The sequence below is a fragment of the Schistocerca gregaria genome, chromosome 5, assembly GCF_023897955.1.
Source record: "Schistocerca gregaria isolate iqSchGreg1 chromosome 5, iqSchGreg1.2, whole genome shotgun sequence".
NCBI lineage: Eukaryota > Metazoa > Arthropoda > Insecta > Orthoptera > Acrididae > Schistocerca > Schistocerca gregaria.
In genome coordinates this window covers 37,690,407-37,707,934 of record NC_064924.1, presented here as the reverse complement: position 1 = coordinate 37,707,934, position 17,528 = coordinate 37,690,407, and the positions used below count along the sequence as shown (strand labels likewise).

At 41.3% G+C, this 17,528-nt stretch overlaps 1 protein-coding gene across 2 annotated transcripts in view; it reads left to right on the top strand.

Moving 5' to 3' along the window:
* Window positions 1–17,528, top strand: part of LOC126272185 (trehalase-like) — a 246,416-nt gene that overhangs the window by 123,774 nt on the left and 105,114 nt on the right. For both annotated transcript variants that reach the window (XM_049974861.1, XM_049974860.1), the window contains exon 5: window positions 13,672–13,808. In XM_049974861.1, coding sequence (XP_049830818.1) covers window positions 13,672–13,808 — 137 coding nt within the window. The remainder of the gene's footprint in view (window positions 1–13,671; window positions 13,809–17,528) is intronic.

Genomic DNA, 17,528 nt, shown 5'->3' with positions numbered 1-17,528 from the left:
ATTGCAAAACGTCATTTTTTTGGATGAATCTAAGTTCTGTTTACAGCATCATGATGGTTGCATTCGTGTTTGGTGACATGGCAGTGAACGCACATTGGAAGCGTGCATTTGTCATTGCCATACTGGCGTATCACCCAGCATGATGGTATGGGGTGCCATTGCGTACACCTCTCAGTCATCTCTTGTTCGCATTGACGGCACTTTGAACAGTGGATGTTCCATTTCAGACGTGTTACAAATCATGGCTCTACCCTTCATTCGATTCCTGTGAAACCCTACATTTCAGCAGGACAATGCACGACCGCATAGTTGCAGGTCTGGTATGGGCCTTTCTGGATACAGAAAATGTTCAACTGCTGCCGTGGCCAGCACATTCTCCAGATCTTTCACTAACCGAAAACGTGTGGTCAATGGTGGCCGAGCAACTGGCTCGTCACAATACGCTAATCACTACTCTTGATGATCTGTGGTATCGTGTTGAAGCTGTACGGGCAGCTGTACCTGTACACACCATCCAGGCTCTGTTTGACTCAATGCCCAGGCGTATCAAGGCCATTATTACGGCCAGAGGTGGTTGTTCTGGGTACTGATTTCTCAGTATCTATGCACCCAAATTGTGTGAAAATGTAATCACATGTATAATATATTTGTCCAATGAATACCTGTTTATCATCTGTATTTCTTCTTGGTGTAGCAATTTTAATGGCCAGTAGTTTATATAACCACATTTCCAGCACTTGTTCATAAAATTGGGTATTCTTATTTTTCCAATATTTGGTGCATAGTTTATTAATTCTATATTGATTTCCAGCACTTGTTCATAAAACTGAGTATTCTTATTTTTCCAATATTTGGTGCATAGTTTATTAATTCTATATTGATTTTGTCACACTGTGGAGTCTTCCTGTTCTTGCCAGAGATTATTGCATCCTCTAGTTTCTCCAATGTCATCCAATTCTACATTCCTATCTGGTTCAGACAGAACCACCAATGTATCTTGCACAACTATCCAGAGTGTTTTATAGTACTGTAACCAATTACATTCAGATACTGTGTTTATTTGCAGATTGTCCTTACCTTCTTTGTTCATTTTGTATGCTCTATCTTGTCTTCCTCTTATGTCGTGTTCAACATCTGTAATATAACTTTCCCAACTAAGGTTTTTAACTTACCATACTTTCCTTTTGACTAGAGCTGATTCCTTTCATAATCTAGTCTCTGATCTTGATCATCTGGGGTATTCAATATTTTTAAGTAGGCACATTTCTTATCTTCAATTAGGCTACATACTTCATCATCCCAGTATCACAAGCTCCATTTGGGGAACAAAAAACAAAAAAACAAAACCAAAAAACAACTTTTCTTTCTTGTGCCGAGTGCTGCTGTTGCTGCTTTAATTAGTGCATCCTTTATATTATTCCATTCCTGACTGATGTTATCTGCTTTTATATTTAAACTTACATATTCTTCAAGCCTTTTCTGATATAACAACCAGATACTCTCTTCTTGAAGTAAATGTAATTTAAATGTTGTTCTGTGTTATTTTGGCTATGGCCAATCTGACCCTATGAAGATCCTTGCATCTTGTGCTAATGATCTAGTCTTCTTATTTGCCATTATGTAGTCTAGAATTATGGCTGTCTCTCTAGCTGATCAGGTACATTTGTGGATTCATCTAAACCTGAAGAATTTGTTTTTTATCCTTAATTCATTATTCAATGAGGACACCTTCAATCTATATCCATTATTATTATTTATGTTTTCCCTTTCAGAACCAATAAAATTTGCCACCAGGTGTTACCCATCCTGGCATTTAAATCAGCTGCTATTATTAGATAATCATATTTGTTTGTCTTATATAGCATTCTTTTCAAGATATCACAGAAGTCTTCAGAGTCATCACCCCGTCCCTCTTCTGGGGCACAGACTCCAGTAACTAATAGTTACTCTTACTCTTGGTTCCTTTATTCTCACCAGAATTATCTGTTCATTGATGAAGGTATAATGCCATATTTTGTTTGGTAAAGTCTTCCTCCACAGAACAGCAATTCCGGAATAGGCTCTTTCCTTTTGAGGGACTCTTCTGCACATCTCGTCATACCTGTTTATTGTTGCAGAACCTCTTGATTTCTTTTTGGTTTCTGTAATGAAGGTCATGTCATGTCCATATTTTCTGAATTTAGTTCATTTTCTCATTCAGCTTTCTTATCTTTTAGACTGTGGACTTTCCAATTAGACAATTGGAACATGCTGTCTATTCAAAGTTGTTTTGTTTCTCTTGTGTGCCAAGGCTGTCTTAAATTTATCCATCCAGCCTGCTTTTTTCTGGAGTAATATTATGATTCTCCCATTACAGGATACCAGCTTGCAGCAAGAGTAACTGGGTGGTGAGGCTGCCACTTTCTGGTATCCCAGCACATCTGTTTTTCTTTTGGGATTGTCTCCTTTAGATGGTTGCTTTTACTACAGTTAAGAATCGATCTCTCCAAGTTATTCAAGGTGTTCTTCCCTGTTTTCCATTGAGGTTGTCTCCTCTAGGAGAGCTGGGTTTCGTGACTTGGGTGGCCCTGCCAATAGCTTTAGCCCTTGCCATCATCTCTCTCTAGGTCACAGCAGAGTGCACAAACCTCATCACCAGTGGCTTGTTAGTTATATTATTGTAACTGTGGGCAACAAATGAAATGAATGACTGGAAAGAATGAGGAATCAGTGGTAGTATTTCTTACCAGGTGTGACAGTCGATACTGTTGTCAGTCTCGTTCCGTGAAGAAGCAGCAATAATGGCACCAATTTCTTTGCATCACATGGTTGCCTTGGATAATTACATTATTTTAAAGGATGATATTTATTGCTATAATGAAGTATAAGTACAACACAACCAGCAGACTGAACACTACTTTATTGCACAGAAGCATTAACAACTTGAACACGTATTTAAGTAACATTCAGCAGGTACTAATTACATACACAAGAGCTGTTGCATTACACATAGAGAGATGAGGCCAAGGATAGCTCAGCTAGCATTAAATAAATTGGTGTCTGTAGTGAGCTAAATAAATTGGGGTCTGTGGCGAGCTCTGACAGTGACCTCACTCTCTCTCTCTCTCTCTCTCTCTCGCTCTCTCTCTCTCTCTCTCTCTCTCTCTCTCTCTCTCTCTCTCTCTCTCTCTCTCTCTCACACACACACACACACACACACACACACGCACGCACACACACACACACACAGATATCTGAGGAGTCCTCTGCAGACAATTCTGTCACAAGCTTGGCCGTTTGAAAGTGTGTGCATGTGTCATTGCATTCCTCCATTCCTCCTCTCTTAGGGAGATCACAGACATCCATGCTGTCCTCCTCATATGCTGGACTCTGACAAGGTGGCATGCTGCAATGAGAGTGTATGGTCTGAAATGCTTTTGGCACAGACATATTCTGCACCCACTTTCCCATCTCAGACCATACGGCAACACGGGCAATGGTGGGGCTGTTTCCATGCTGACTTCAAGCATCAGTTCTGGTGACAATGGTGTCCCCAGTGCTGATGACACTAGTATCAATGGTTGCTCTGGGACAGGTGACATAATCCCTGATAATAGTATCAGAAGCAATTGAGGAACTGCTGGTTTGGCCACCGAGGGTGGATCCCTTCGTTCACATGGGAGTGGAGAAGGAGCGGCAGCAGGTGATGTGACACCAGATGTGGATGGGCTCAGAGGTGATGGCTGACACCAGGGGATGCCTAGTTGTCCATGTGAAGGAGAAGCTGGTCATGGAGCCTCAAGCAGAGGCTGCCCTCCAAGCAGATGTTGCAGAGAAACCACCCCTGGCACCTGATGATAGCTGTAATCCATTTAGGGTGGCATTCAAACCCACACACCCAGACAGCCACACCCAGCTACATAGGTTAATATACAGGTGGAGGATGCAGGTGGTGTAGCAGTGCCCTCGGATGGCACCCATGGAGTAGCTCCACCAGGCTCTTCTCACCGAATGGCATGTAACGGTACGAGGAGACAAACTGATCTAAGGCGATGTCGAATGAAGAGTTGGCCACATAATTTTTCATCTGAGTTTTAAACGTTTCCACTAGGTATTCTGCCTCACTGTTAGATGGTGGATGGAATGGCAGGGTAAGAATGTGACAGATACCGTGGGAATCTCAAACTGCGGCAAACTCTTGTGATTAAAATTGTGGACCATTATCGGACATTAACATTGTGTGCAACCCTTCAAGTGAAAACATTTTGGACAAGGCTGTAACAGTGGCAGTTGTGGATCTGGAAACACAACAAATGACATACAGAAAACAAGAATATGTGTCAATGACCTACAGCCTATAATAAACATCAGCGGGCCAATGTTTTTGTGCGTAAACACCCCAATAGTCTGCATGTAATAAATGGAGGACCTCTGAATGAAACACTGAGGGATCACTACCTGAGGGGCTGTGTGATATGTGGCTAAAAGTAGAACCCAATCCATAACAGAGAATCAGTGTTGAAAGACGTAATAATTGTGGAGTGAGTCAAATGCACGAGAAGGTGGTAAATCTGGCCAAACTTGTTGCACAAATTTTATGACATTCCACAAAACAAGATCCGAAGCCTTCACAATCCTTGTGCCAGTTACAAAAGAACTATCAACTATCTGATATGTGGTGACATCACTGTGGAAACAGAGCAATTCCTCCTGATCAAATCCTAGGCCCAGACTTGTCAGCAGGCAGGACAAAGCATTGGCATTTGCCATTGATTCATAAGGTGCAAATGAATCTCATAGTTGTAACATGAAACAAAAAGAGCCCAACACTTAATGTGATGTAGTAATTTATCTGGTAAGGACTCAGAAGGACTGAATAAGGAAACCAGTGGTTTGTGATCAGTGGCAAGTGAAATTTGGTACCACAGAGAAAAACAAGGAATTTCTTCACAGCAAGTACTATGGCCAATGCTTCCTTTTCTATCTGGGAGTACCTATATTGAGCAGGAGTTAGTGTTTTTGAGGTAAGAGCAATAGGCCACTCAGAGACATTGGGATATCTATGAGCCAGTACTTCTCCCAACCCATACAGTGGAGTACCTGCTTCAAGGACTAAGTGGAGCCTTGGTTGGTATATCACTAAATAGGATGCACACTGCAACATGGTCATCTTAAGGGTGAAAAAACTGATGTCACAAGCTGGCAACCAGTGAAACTGAGTCCATTTGTGCAGCAACACAAGTAACAGCTGTGGATGCTGCGCCAAGTGCAAAAATTTATGTTGGTAGGTGACTTTGCCTAGAAAAACCTGATTTTGTGCATGTTCCTCAGTGGAGGTTCAAATGGTTTAAATGGCTCTGAGCACTATGGGACTTAACAGCTATGGTCATCTGTCCCCTAGAACTTAGAACTACTTAAACCTAACTAACCTAAGGACATCACATAACACCCAGTCATCACGAGACAGAGAAAATCCCTGACCCCACCGGGAATCAAACCTGGGAACCTGGCCGTGGGAAGCAAGAATGCTACCGCATGGCCACGAGCTGTGGACCTCAGTGGAGAGCCCGGAAACTACACTGTCATCTAAATAATTTGCACAACCTGGCACAGACACCATAAGCTGTTCCAAAAAAAATATTGAAAAACAGTGAGAGTGCTGGCAACTAACATATGTTGTGGCTGTATCTCAAAGGAGCTGTAATTAGGCATCCAACAGCTCAATTTTTGAGAAATATTGACCATGTGATAACTTTGGAAAGAGTTTGCCCGGGGGGAGTATCGGGTAAGTATCCACTACAGATTGTGCATCCACAAAAACTTTAAAACCAGCCCAATGGTTTCTGTACTATAACTAAGGGGGAGTAGACCATTCACCTGATGCAACAGGTCAGATAATGCCAGATTCCATGAGGTGATCTAAATCATCTTTGATTTGTTCCCCAAGTGCCACTAGAAACGGACAGGCCTGGAAGAAATGAGGCCTAGCAGAAGGTTTCACAATAAGGCATGCCTGAAAATTGTTGGCACATCCCAACCCATGAGAGAACTATAGGAAAACTCAGAACATAATGCATGTAACTGTGTATAGAGGACTTGTTCTGACACTAAATTCACTTCATCTCAAATTGTAAAACCAAACAACTTAAAAGCACCTAATCCAAAAAGAGTCTTTGTAGATGTGTTATCCAGAACAAGAAATATAACTGACCAGACTGCTGACTTGTAGGTTACTCAGGGGCAGAGAACTGGCTGAGAATAAGGATAATTTGTTTTTTTTAATTTACTATCTTTCTTGACACAGGGAGAAGTGGAGGAGAGCCTAGTTTGTGAGTTAAATGATGTTATCACAGCTCCTGTATCCAGTTGCAAGTGTAGAACATTATGAAAAAACCATACCATCAATAAAAAACTTGTTTAGCACAACGGGAACAGCCAATACAATGTTTAAATCCATATCCACATCAGGATCATTGTGCTGAATTTTTGCATTACAAACAGAACCAATGTGACCTTTTTTGTTGCAGTTATGACAGGTAGCCCAGCAGTCTGGGCACTCGTGGTTAATGAAACCATGCAATTTGCTGTTTACAGGCCTGTTTACTTTGTTGGTGTGCCTGCTGCACGGAGTGAAGTCAGCCACCTTGATGCTCTGACTGTGAGCAGACTGCTGCAACTGTGTCTTCCTCCTGCAAACCATATGAAACCTGGTGTGGAGGAGAGGGTTGGACTGCTGATACTTCACACCATGACTCAATTTTATTACCTGCAGCTCGTGACACATTGTATTCTGTATGTCAGGAGCTGCAGGTAACCAAATTGAGCCATGATGTGCAGTAGTGGATTTTCACAATGGGGGATTCAGCGCTAAATGGTCATCTGCTTAGCGTATGGCTCTTCATGCACAACAGACACAAAAGGGCAATGGTGACTTAAACCATGGAGTTCAGCTACCCATGCTTGATAGGATTGATGTTGTTGCTTCCTACAGCAGTAAAACTCAACCTGTGATGCAATAACGTGTGTGTGCTTACAGTAGTATTTTGAAAGAAGTTCACACATTTGGTCAAACATTAAAGAAGATGGATCCTATGAAGGGGCAATTTGACATAGGACTTGATACATTTTGGCTACATCCATGAAAGTAACAAGGCATGACATAAAATAGCTTCAGTGATTGCAACAGCTTGGAAGTATTGTCCTACATGTTTCTCATATGCATCCCATTCCTCAATGGACTCATCATATGTAGAAAAAGGAGGTGGATACACAACAGGGCTGAAGAGGACAAAACTCCAGGTGATAAAGACTGAGGAGCATACCAACTAGACAAAACAGAAGCCAATAATTGAAGTACTGAGTTTGACAGTCCAGCACCTGTTATTGGTTGTGCAACACCATGGCGAATGATTCTTGCTTTTTTATCCAACCAATGTAAAATGTCCTCTGTAACACCATCAGTTATTGTAAGAATAAATGGAGAACTGACCAGAGTAGAAATATGTTTGTGGAATAGGACCACACTTGTCACCAGTTGTGTTGTAATTAGGTATAAGTACAACAAAGCCAGTAGACAGAACACTACTTCATTCCATGGAAGCATTATCACCTTGAACACAGTATTTAAGTAACATTCAGGAACCAATTACTTATACAAAGAGCTGCAGAAATACACATAGAGAATAGAAGCCAACCATAGCTCACTAGCCTTAAATTTGCCACACATGCAGCCTTTTCAAAGTATGCACACCATCAATACACTTACATGAATGAAAATAGAATATTATGCAAATGATGTTCTGTGAGTACTGCTCTAAAATGGATTGCTGGGTAGTGTGAGGAAGCATCAGTAATGGCAGGTTGGTTTGTTTCATTGTTTCAGAATATTTACTGGTACAACTGCTGAAAATAACAATCACAGTATAACAATGAAATTAACAAAATTGTCTGCCTATAAACAAAGCAAAATGTACATGACAGCACATGTTTGCCATATGTAATGCTTCAGAGTTTGCTGTCCTTTCAAGGTACTTAACTAGTTTCATTTATGAAATAATTAGCCACCGTATGTTCATTTCTTATTGCTTTCTCTTCTTTCATCCAAGTTTATGGAAAAAACTATAATCCTTTGAGTGTAAATGTATCTTCAAGTTGGTGACCACGTCTCTTGCATACATAATTACACAGAGTGAAGTACCTTTTAGATATTTCAATAGCAAAATTGAAACAATGGAAATTGAAAAATGTCTGCTTGTGTCTGTGTATGTACGGATGGGTGTGTGTGTGTGTGTGTGTGTGTGTGTGTGTGTGTGTGTGTGTGTGTGTACACCTGTCCTTTTTTCCCCCTAAGGGAAGTCTTTCCGCTCCCGGGATTGGAATGACTCCTTACCCTCTCCCTTAAAACCCACATCCTTTCATCTTTCCCTCTCCTTCCCTCTTTCCTGAAGAAGCAACCATCGGTTGCGAAAGCTAGTAATTCTGTGTGTGTGTTTGTGTGTTTTGTTCATTGTGCCTGTCTGCCGGCGCTTTCCCACTTGGTAAGTCTTGGAATCTTTGTTTTTAATATATATTCACTTTAACCTCATGTTACCCTTTCCACCTTCTAATACCATGTCAACCTCACAACATCCCTACCACGACCCCATTAAATTTTATTTACATTCCCTCCGCAAACATGCCTTCACCCTAGTCAGATTATGCTCCCATATTTTATTTAATCAGGCTTGTCTGCCATTTGGCATTACCCCCAAAGGCCTCACACTTAAAGTTCCCATCTCTGGCTGCAGTCCTTCTTTCCATCAGTCCTTATACCAGTTCCAAACTGCACAATCCATAGCCCTCACCCGCCTAATCCTTAACCTATACATCGACTCGGCCAATGAACACACCTGTCAACTCCTATCCCAAATCAAAGTCCTCAATCTTTCCTCTCCCACATCCACACTGGCTGTTCATAGCATCCTCCTACAGGCCAACCGCAAATTAGAACAGCATGCCACCCTCCACCTCAAAAAACTATCCAATCTCCTGGTTTCCCACCTCCGGAAAGGCAACTCACTCACCCTCCACAACCTTTCCAACAAACCTCAACCTCCTCTCATTGCACACAGACCCAGTCTCTCCCATCTACTCAATCTCCCACTTCCAGCTCCACTCCCCCCAACACCCCAAAATTCTAGTCAACACAATCTGGAACCACAACACCCCAATTCAGTAGTTAACCTTTCCTCCAAACCTCTCTCCCAATCCGAAACCTCTGTCCTATCCAAAGGCCTCACCTTCAGCCCACTCCCAGATTCAACCAAACTGCCCTTGTCAAGATTTACTGTCCTACACTCATAGTCTCTGCTGGAAATATCACTTTGCCACGAAGAAAAATAATCCTGATCCCACTCCTAATGATCCAACTCCCCAAGACACTATCCAAATTGAACCCTGTCTGGAACAGTTCCGTCCTCCATCACAGCGGGACCCACCTCCTCTTCCACAAAATCACCCTCTCCAAACCTTCCAGGAATTTCTTACTTCCAGCCTTGCCTCTCAATCTTTCTTGAAAAACCTTAATCCTACTCCCAACATCACCACAGCTGAAGCCCAGGCTATCCGTGATCTGAAGGCTGACCGATTCATCATCATTCTTCCAGCTGACAAGGGTTCCATGACCGTGGTACTTGATCATCAGGAGTGTGTGGCTGAGGGACTGCGTCAGCTTTCAGGCAACTCTACATACAGAGTTTGCCAAGGTAATCCCATTCCTGATGTCCAGGCAGAGCTTCAAAGGATCCTCAGAACCTTAGGCCCCCTACAAAACCTTTCACCTGACTCCATCAAACTCCTGACCCCACCAACACCTCGCACTTCTACCTTCTATCTACTTCCTAAAATTCACAAACCCAAACATCCCGGCCGCCCCATTGTAGCTGGTTACCAAGACCCCACAGAACATATCTCTGCCTACGTAGATCAACACCTTCAACCCATTACATGCAGTCTCCCATCCTTCATCAAAGACATCAACCACTTTCTCAAACACCTGGAATCCTTACCCAGTCTGTTACCCCCGGAAACCATCCTTGTAACCATTGATGCCACTTCCCTATACACAAATATCCCGCACGTCCAGGGCCTCGCTGCAATGGAGCACTCCCTTTCACACCAATCACCTGCTACCCTACCTAAAACCTCTTTCCTCATCACCTTAGCCAGCTTCATCCTGACCCACAACTTCTTCACTTGTGAAGGCCAGACATACCAACAATTAAAGGGAACAACCATGGGTACCAGGATGTCCCCCTCGTATGCCAACCTATTTCTGGGTCACTTAGAGGAAGCCTTCTTGGTTTCCCAAGCCTGCCAACCCAAAGTTTGGTACAGATTTATTGATGACATCTTCATGATCTGGACACACAGTGAAGAACAACTCCAGAATTTCCTCTCCAACCTCAGCTCCTTTGGTTCCATCAGATTCACCTGGTCCTACTCCAAATCCCATGGCACTTTCCTTGACGTCGACCTCCATCTGTCCAATGGCGAGCTTCACAAATCCGTCCACATCAAACCCACCAACAAGCAATAGTACCTCCATTATAGCAGCTGCCACCCATTCTATATCGAACAGTCCCTTCCCTACAGCCTAGGCCTTCGTGGCAAACGAATCTGCTCCAGTCCTGAATCCCTGAACCATTACACCAACAATCTGAAAACAGCTTTTGCATCCCGCAACTACCCTCCCGACCTGGTACAGAAGCAAATAACCAGAGCCACTTCCTCATCCCCTCAAACCCAGAACCTCTCACAGAAGAACCTCAAAAGTGTCCCACTTGTGACAGGATACTTCCTGGGACTGGATCAGACTCTGAATGTGGCTCTCCAGCAGGGATACAACTTCCTAAAATCCTGCCCCGAAATGAGATACATCCTTCATGAAATCCTCCCCACTCCACCAAGAGTGTCTTTCCGCCGTCCACCTAACCTTCATAACCTCTTGGTTCATCCCTATGAAATCCCCAAACCAACTTACCTACCCTCTGGCTCCTACCCTTGCAACCGCCCCCAGTGTAAAACCTGTCCCGTGCACCCTCCCACCATCACCTACTCCAGTCCTGTAACCCAGAAGGTGTACACGATCAAAGGCAGAGCCACGTGTCAAAGCACCCATGTGATTTACCAACTGACCTGCCTACACTGTGACGCTTTCTATGTGGGAATGACCAGCAACAAACTGTCCATTCGCATGAATGGACACAGGCAGACAGTGTTTGTTGGTAATGAGGATCACCCAGTGGCTAAACATGCCTTGGTGCACGGCCGGCACATCTTGGCACAGTGTTATCTGGACTCTTCCCAATAACACCAACCTGTCAGAACTCCGGAGATGGGAACTTGCCCTTCAATATATCCTCTCTTCTCGTTATCCACCAGGCCTCAATCTCCGCTAATTTCAAGTTGCCGCCACTCATACCTCACCTGTCATTCAACAATAGAAAACAAAGATTCCAAGACTTACCAAGCGGGAAAGCGCTGGTAGACAGGCACAATAAAATAACACACAAACACACACACACACAAAATTTAGAGCTTTCGCATCCGGCGGCTGCTTCGTCAGGAAAGAGGGAAGGAAAAGGAAAGATGAAAGGATGTGGGTTTTAAGGGAGAGGGTAAGGAGTCATTCCAGTCCCGGGAGTGGAAAGACTTACCTTAGGGGAAAAAAAGGATAGGTATATACTCGCGCACACACACACACCCATATCCATCCATACATACACAGACACAAGCACACATATTTAAAGGCAAATCTTCGCACAGTGTTACACCGTCCGGGTTATCTGGATACTTCCCACCAACACCAACCTATCTGAACTCCGGAGATGGGAACTTGCCCTTCAGTATATCCTCTCTTCTCGATATCCGCCAGGGCTCAACCTCCGCTAATTTCAAGTTGCCGCCGCTCATACCTAACCTGTCTTTCAACAACTTCTTTGCCTCTGTACTTCTGCCTCGACTGACATCTCTGCCCGAACTCTTTGCCTTTACAAATGTGTGCTTGTGTCTGTGTATGTGTGGATGGATAAGTGTGTGTGTGCGAGTGTACACCTGTTCTTTTTTCCCCCTAAGGTAAGTCTTTCCGCTCCCGGGATTGGAATGACTCCATACCCTCTTCCTTAAAACCCACATCCTTTCATCTTTCCCTCTCCTTCCCTCTTTGCTGACGAAGCAGCCGCCGGATGCGAAAGCTCTAAATTGTGTGTGTGTGTGTGTGTGTGTGTTTTATTTATTGTGCCTGTCTACTGGCGCTTTCCCGCTTGGTAAGTCTTGAAAAAAAAATATATATATATATCCCATATGTGTGTGTATGTGTGTGCGAGTGTACACCTGTCCTTTTTTTCCCCTAAGGGAAGTCTTTCCACTCCCGGGATTGGAATGACTCCGTACCCTCTCCCTTAAAACCCACATCCTTTCGTCTTTCCCTCTCCTTCCTGAAGAAGCAACCTTCGGTTGCGAAAGCTAGTAATTCTGTGTGTGTTTGTGTGTTTTGTTAATGTGCCTGTCTGCCGGTGCTTTCCCGCTTGGAATCTTTGTTTTTATATATAAACTCCCTGAGCACCATATAATTTAATTTAACTTAACTCCATTAGCCTTTTTTTCTTTTTTTGATGTTATAATATTTTGCTTTTAGACACTATCCATTTCATTCAAATGATCTTCAAGTCATCTGCTGTCTCTGACAGAATTGACCAATCTTAAAAGTTTTTATTTTGTCTCTCTGAAGTTTATCCTTTTCAAAATTTCTTCTTTTTTTTTTGCTTGCTTAATGTACATGTTAAATAACAAGGGAAACATACTACAATGCTGTCTCATTTCCTTATCAGTTACTGTTTTTATACTCTTATTATTACAATCTAATTTCTGTACAGGTTGTAGGCTATTTAATTCGTTCTTCTATCAGAATTCCAAGAAGTGTATTCCAGTGAAGACTGTAAAATCTCTGTGGTTTGTGTCTACAAATTCTGAGGAATCCATACTGGTCTCTGTCGAGGACAGTTTCCATCAATCTTTCTTCTTAATTGTCAATATCAGATGATCAGAAAACAGCCACTGTTGAAAAGCAGTCATTTATACTATCTTCAGTGTGATACAACATAAGATTGCATGTGCTTCTCCATAATCAAGGTATATGTTACTCTATTTGACTTGACAGAACAGACACACATGTTCCATTCCCCCAAACATCTGTATGCACTATTGATTAGAGTTTGGTAGTCAAACCCCTAAAAGTCAGTTGCCTTGATTGAAGATTAGACAACTATGTGAGAGAATGAAATAAAGTTGAAAGAAAGAAAAAGGAAAGGATAAAATGCCACATAGAGAAAAGAAACTTACACGGCATAGAAAGATGCCAAACAGTAAGCAGACTAAAATTATCTAGTGCATCTGTACAGCCTTCATGATATAAAAATATTTGCCCAGCAAACAACTGGTTCACATTTCCACTGGAACTGCTGTAGTAAAGAAAAACATCAAACTATGAGACTGTGACACTGCAGAGTGCATCAATTGCATAAGGAGACACCGAAACTATCCTTTATTATTGAACCATTTTTAAATATTTGTAATAAGGCTTTCATACTTCAATTAAATTTTTCTCAAAATCTACTACTTAATGCTGATCTCATGTTTAATTTCATTTTTCAGTGAAGATTACATAATTGCCCATGGATTATCTAATGACTCTAAAGTCCAACAACGTCTTTATACTGACCTGAAATCAGCTGCAGAATCAGGGTGGGATTTCTCTTCAAGATGGTTCATAACAAATGGAACAAATGAAGGTACTTTTTAACTGTTTCACAATTTCACTGCAGTAGTCCACGTAAATAAACTATATATGAGTTGTCTATTCTTTAAAACATGTCTGAGACAGCATTTTTCACTTAGTGGGCACACACTGATAAGCCAAAACATTATAATCACTGACCACTATGACATTGGATGCTGCCTGGTGGCATTGAGGGCAGGTAATGTGCTAACAAAAGTATGTAAGTGGACCACACACAGACAGGGGATCACCCTAGCAAAGATATGGGCTGCAAATAGGGAAATACCTTGAGATAAGCAACTTTGATGAAGGGGAGATTGTTATTATGCAGGGCCTGTGAATGAGTATCTTGAAAAAGGTGATGCTGGTCATATGTTCACATGCTACTGTCATGAGCATCTACAGAAAGAGGTAGAATGACAATGAAACTACCACTAGGCACTAAACAGTTAGACATCCATGACTCTTCACAGAACGTGCAGTTCAAAAGCTAGTCTGCTCTGTAAAGTAGGAAACATGGTGATCTGTGGGATCTCTGCCAAAAAGGCACAATGCTGGTGCACACACATGTTTCAGAGCACACCACTTGTTGTACATTATTGCACAAGGAACTCTGCTGCAGACCATCCCTACATGTTTACATATTGACCCATTGACACCATCAGTTACAATTGCAATGGGCACAGGACCACCAGGAGTTGACTGTTAATCAATGGAAATGTGTTGTGTGAATCACATTTTTGCTACACTAGCTCTATGGTCATCTCCACAAATGCCATCATCGAGGTGAATGGTGGGTCGAAATGTGCAGCGTGCCACAGATGCAGGCTGGCAGGAGCAGTATTATGCTATGGGAGAAATTCTCCTGCACTTGCATGGAAACAGTGGTAGTAATCAAAGATGCGCTGACAGATGCGAACTGCCTGCATCCCTTCATGGTTGATGTCTTCCCTGGTGGTGATGTCATCTTTCATCAGTATAATTGCCCATGTCTCAGAGACACAACCATGCCACAGTGATTCAAGGAGCATTGTAGTGAACTCAAGTTAATGTCTCAGCAACCAAATTTGCCTGATGGCCAAAGTCGTCTGATGTAAACCCTGTGGAACCCATCTGGGTTGCTATCAGGTGCCATTACCACATTCGTAAATCAGTGGCCCATTACTTACGTGAATTACATGACCTTTGTGTAGACATCTAATGTCACATACATCCATAAAACTAACAACAAACTATCTGATCCCTGATATGCAGAATCAGTGATGTATTTTGTTCCAAAGATGGACAAACAAGCTATTAGTCAGGTGGTCATAATGGTTTAGCTTATCAGTGTAAATGTTTATAAATGATGTATGAAAAACTCAGGCATTAGTGGCAACTGGGCATTGAAATAAATCCGATGGTGAAGTGAACATTTGTGCTGGATGGCATTTGAACCTAGATTTTCTCCTTTACATGAGCAGCCGCCTTAACCAATTCAGCAATCCAAGCATGCTTTCTGCTCAACACTAATTCTCAATTTGATGCCTGTTACACATGTAGTGTCCACTGTCCATTGTCCTCACTGCCCACTGATTTCCTGCAAAAGTTTGGATGTAGTGTGCATCCAAACTGAAGGTTTTAAATTTCAGTCATAACTTGAGAGTTTTTTGATATTATCATAATATGTGTAAGGATGATGAGTAACAGTAGTAGTGGTAATAGTAGCAGTAGCAACACTAGAAGTCTTCATTCACTAGCTAATACGTGCTTTATAGCTCGAAGTCGGTAAGGGAATGTTCAAAGACATGAAAAATACCCTGGAATAAACTAGTAGAGTTTATGGGCCATGATATTTTACTTCTGTATGGTACCCATGTAATTACTATAATTGTGGTAATCAGCATAATAATGTTAGCAATAGTATTTCAGAGTTTGAATTTAAAATGGATGTAAGTTAACATATATCACACACAAAAGTGTCTGCGATTTTGCAACAATTTATCTGTTATTCATCAACTATGGCTTACTTGTCAAAGGACAATAATTATTTGTGCTTAGTGACAATCTTTCGAAACTTCAGGTCATGTTATTCCAGATAAACAAAAATAACTTAACAGAAGTACAGCAAATTACACTCAGTGTGTGTAATTGCATTGTTACTGCCTGATGTAGAAGATGTAATTTGTTATGCTCCACAATCTTTGAAGTTTTTAATGTTATCTTTGGCATACTAGTGTAATCCATACATCTCACTCATGTATTTACATACTAGCTGACAAGCCTGACATTGTCGGGCATTCACTTGCCAATTTTCTGTTACAAATGAAAACAAAAAATGAACTGTCATTATAGTGAAGTATATAAAAAAATCATTTTCATCTATTCACGTAAACATCTTTGAACCTATCAAACATTCATACAAAGAAACATAAATCATGTACAAATGTATAAGTACAGTATAACAATCAAAGAACATGATCCCAGACAGTTTCTGTACAATGGGTACAGCTGCTTCATGTGTCTACAATGCGATTTTGCAAATGTCTATATGATAATGCCTCTTCGTAGGTGTAAAGACAGTTATTGTTTTTGCCTACAGCATTTGCACTTTGCAGTTGAAAGCTGTGGAAAACACTACCAGGTATCAGGGATTTCCTTAAGATGATTCAATTGTAAGGGTATTTTTGTAGTAAAGAATATGCAAGACACTGAGAACCAAATGGGCCTAATGCACACCCTTGTCAGTTCTGAGATTTTAACACGTATGCAGGTTCCTGGCATCTGTCTATCTTAAGATGAACCAGCTCTATCAATGCTGTACTCCTACACTTTATACATGAACATTTCCAGAAAGCTGTCTCTCCAATTAATCTGATATTTGCTTCCATATTGACCCATAGCATGAATTTTCATTGTAGTAGGTATGGTCACAGGCTACACTGACGCCCATTTCTTCATCAAAGTGGGAAGCTCTTTATGGAATCCCTCACCATAACCTCATCTACCATGTTTTGGAAACTGAGAATTTGAAACTCTTAAAATGTTAACTAAAAACCTTGCTATCAAACAAAAGTTGATGTTTGTGTTAATAATGAACATTTCAGAAATTTTACAATGACAAAGTGGTCATCAAGTTCCATGAACTGTTGTTGAGAGTTACATATTCTTTGTTAGAATCATGAGAGGCCACCATTGTCGTCAAGACACTTTGTAGGGAGATCACAGTTTGTTATTTCTCAACACTTTGTAGATGCCTTTCAAAATCAATTGCCCAAATACATAAATGAAAGGCAAATATCAGCCTTGAAACAAACAAACTTAACAAAACTACTAGATCAATATTGAAACACATAGTCTTACTGAAACTGATTTGATATGATTTTTTATTGGTCCAGTTTTATCATACAGCACAAATTGTACAATCAATATTGGACAGGTCAAAGATAATTTACAATAATACATAGTAAAATAGGTACATATTACAATTAATTTTGTTACGTATTCAGAAATTCTCTGACAGGATAGAAACAGTGCTTTATTAGAAATTCCTTTAGTTTAGCTTTAAATATTGGATGAGTAGCAATTTTTATTTCCTCTGGTATCTTATTGTGCAATATTACACCAATGTTAATTATGCTCCTCTGATAGGTGGTTGTTTTGTGATATTTTTTATGTATATTTGATTTCCCTCTGGTACTACAGTTGTGTACATTTTTGTTCTGTAGCAGTTTGCCTGTTTTCAGGAGGCAGT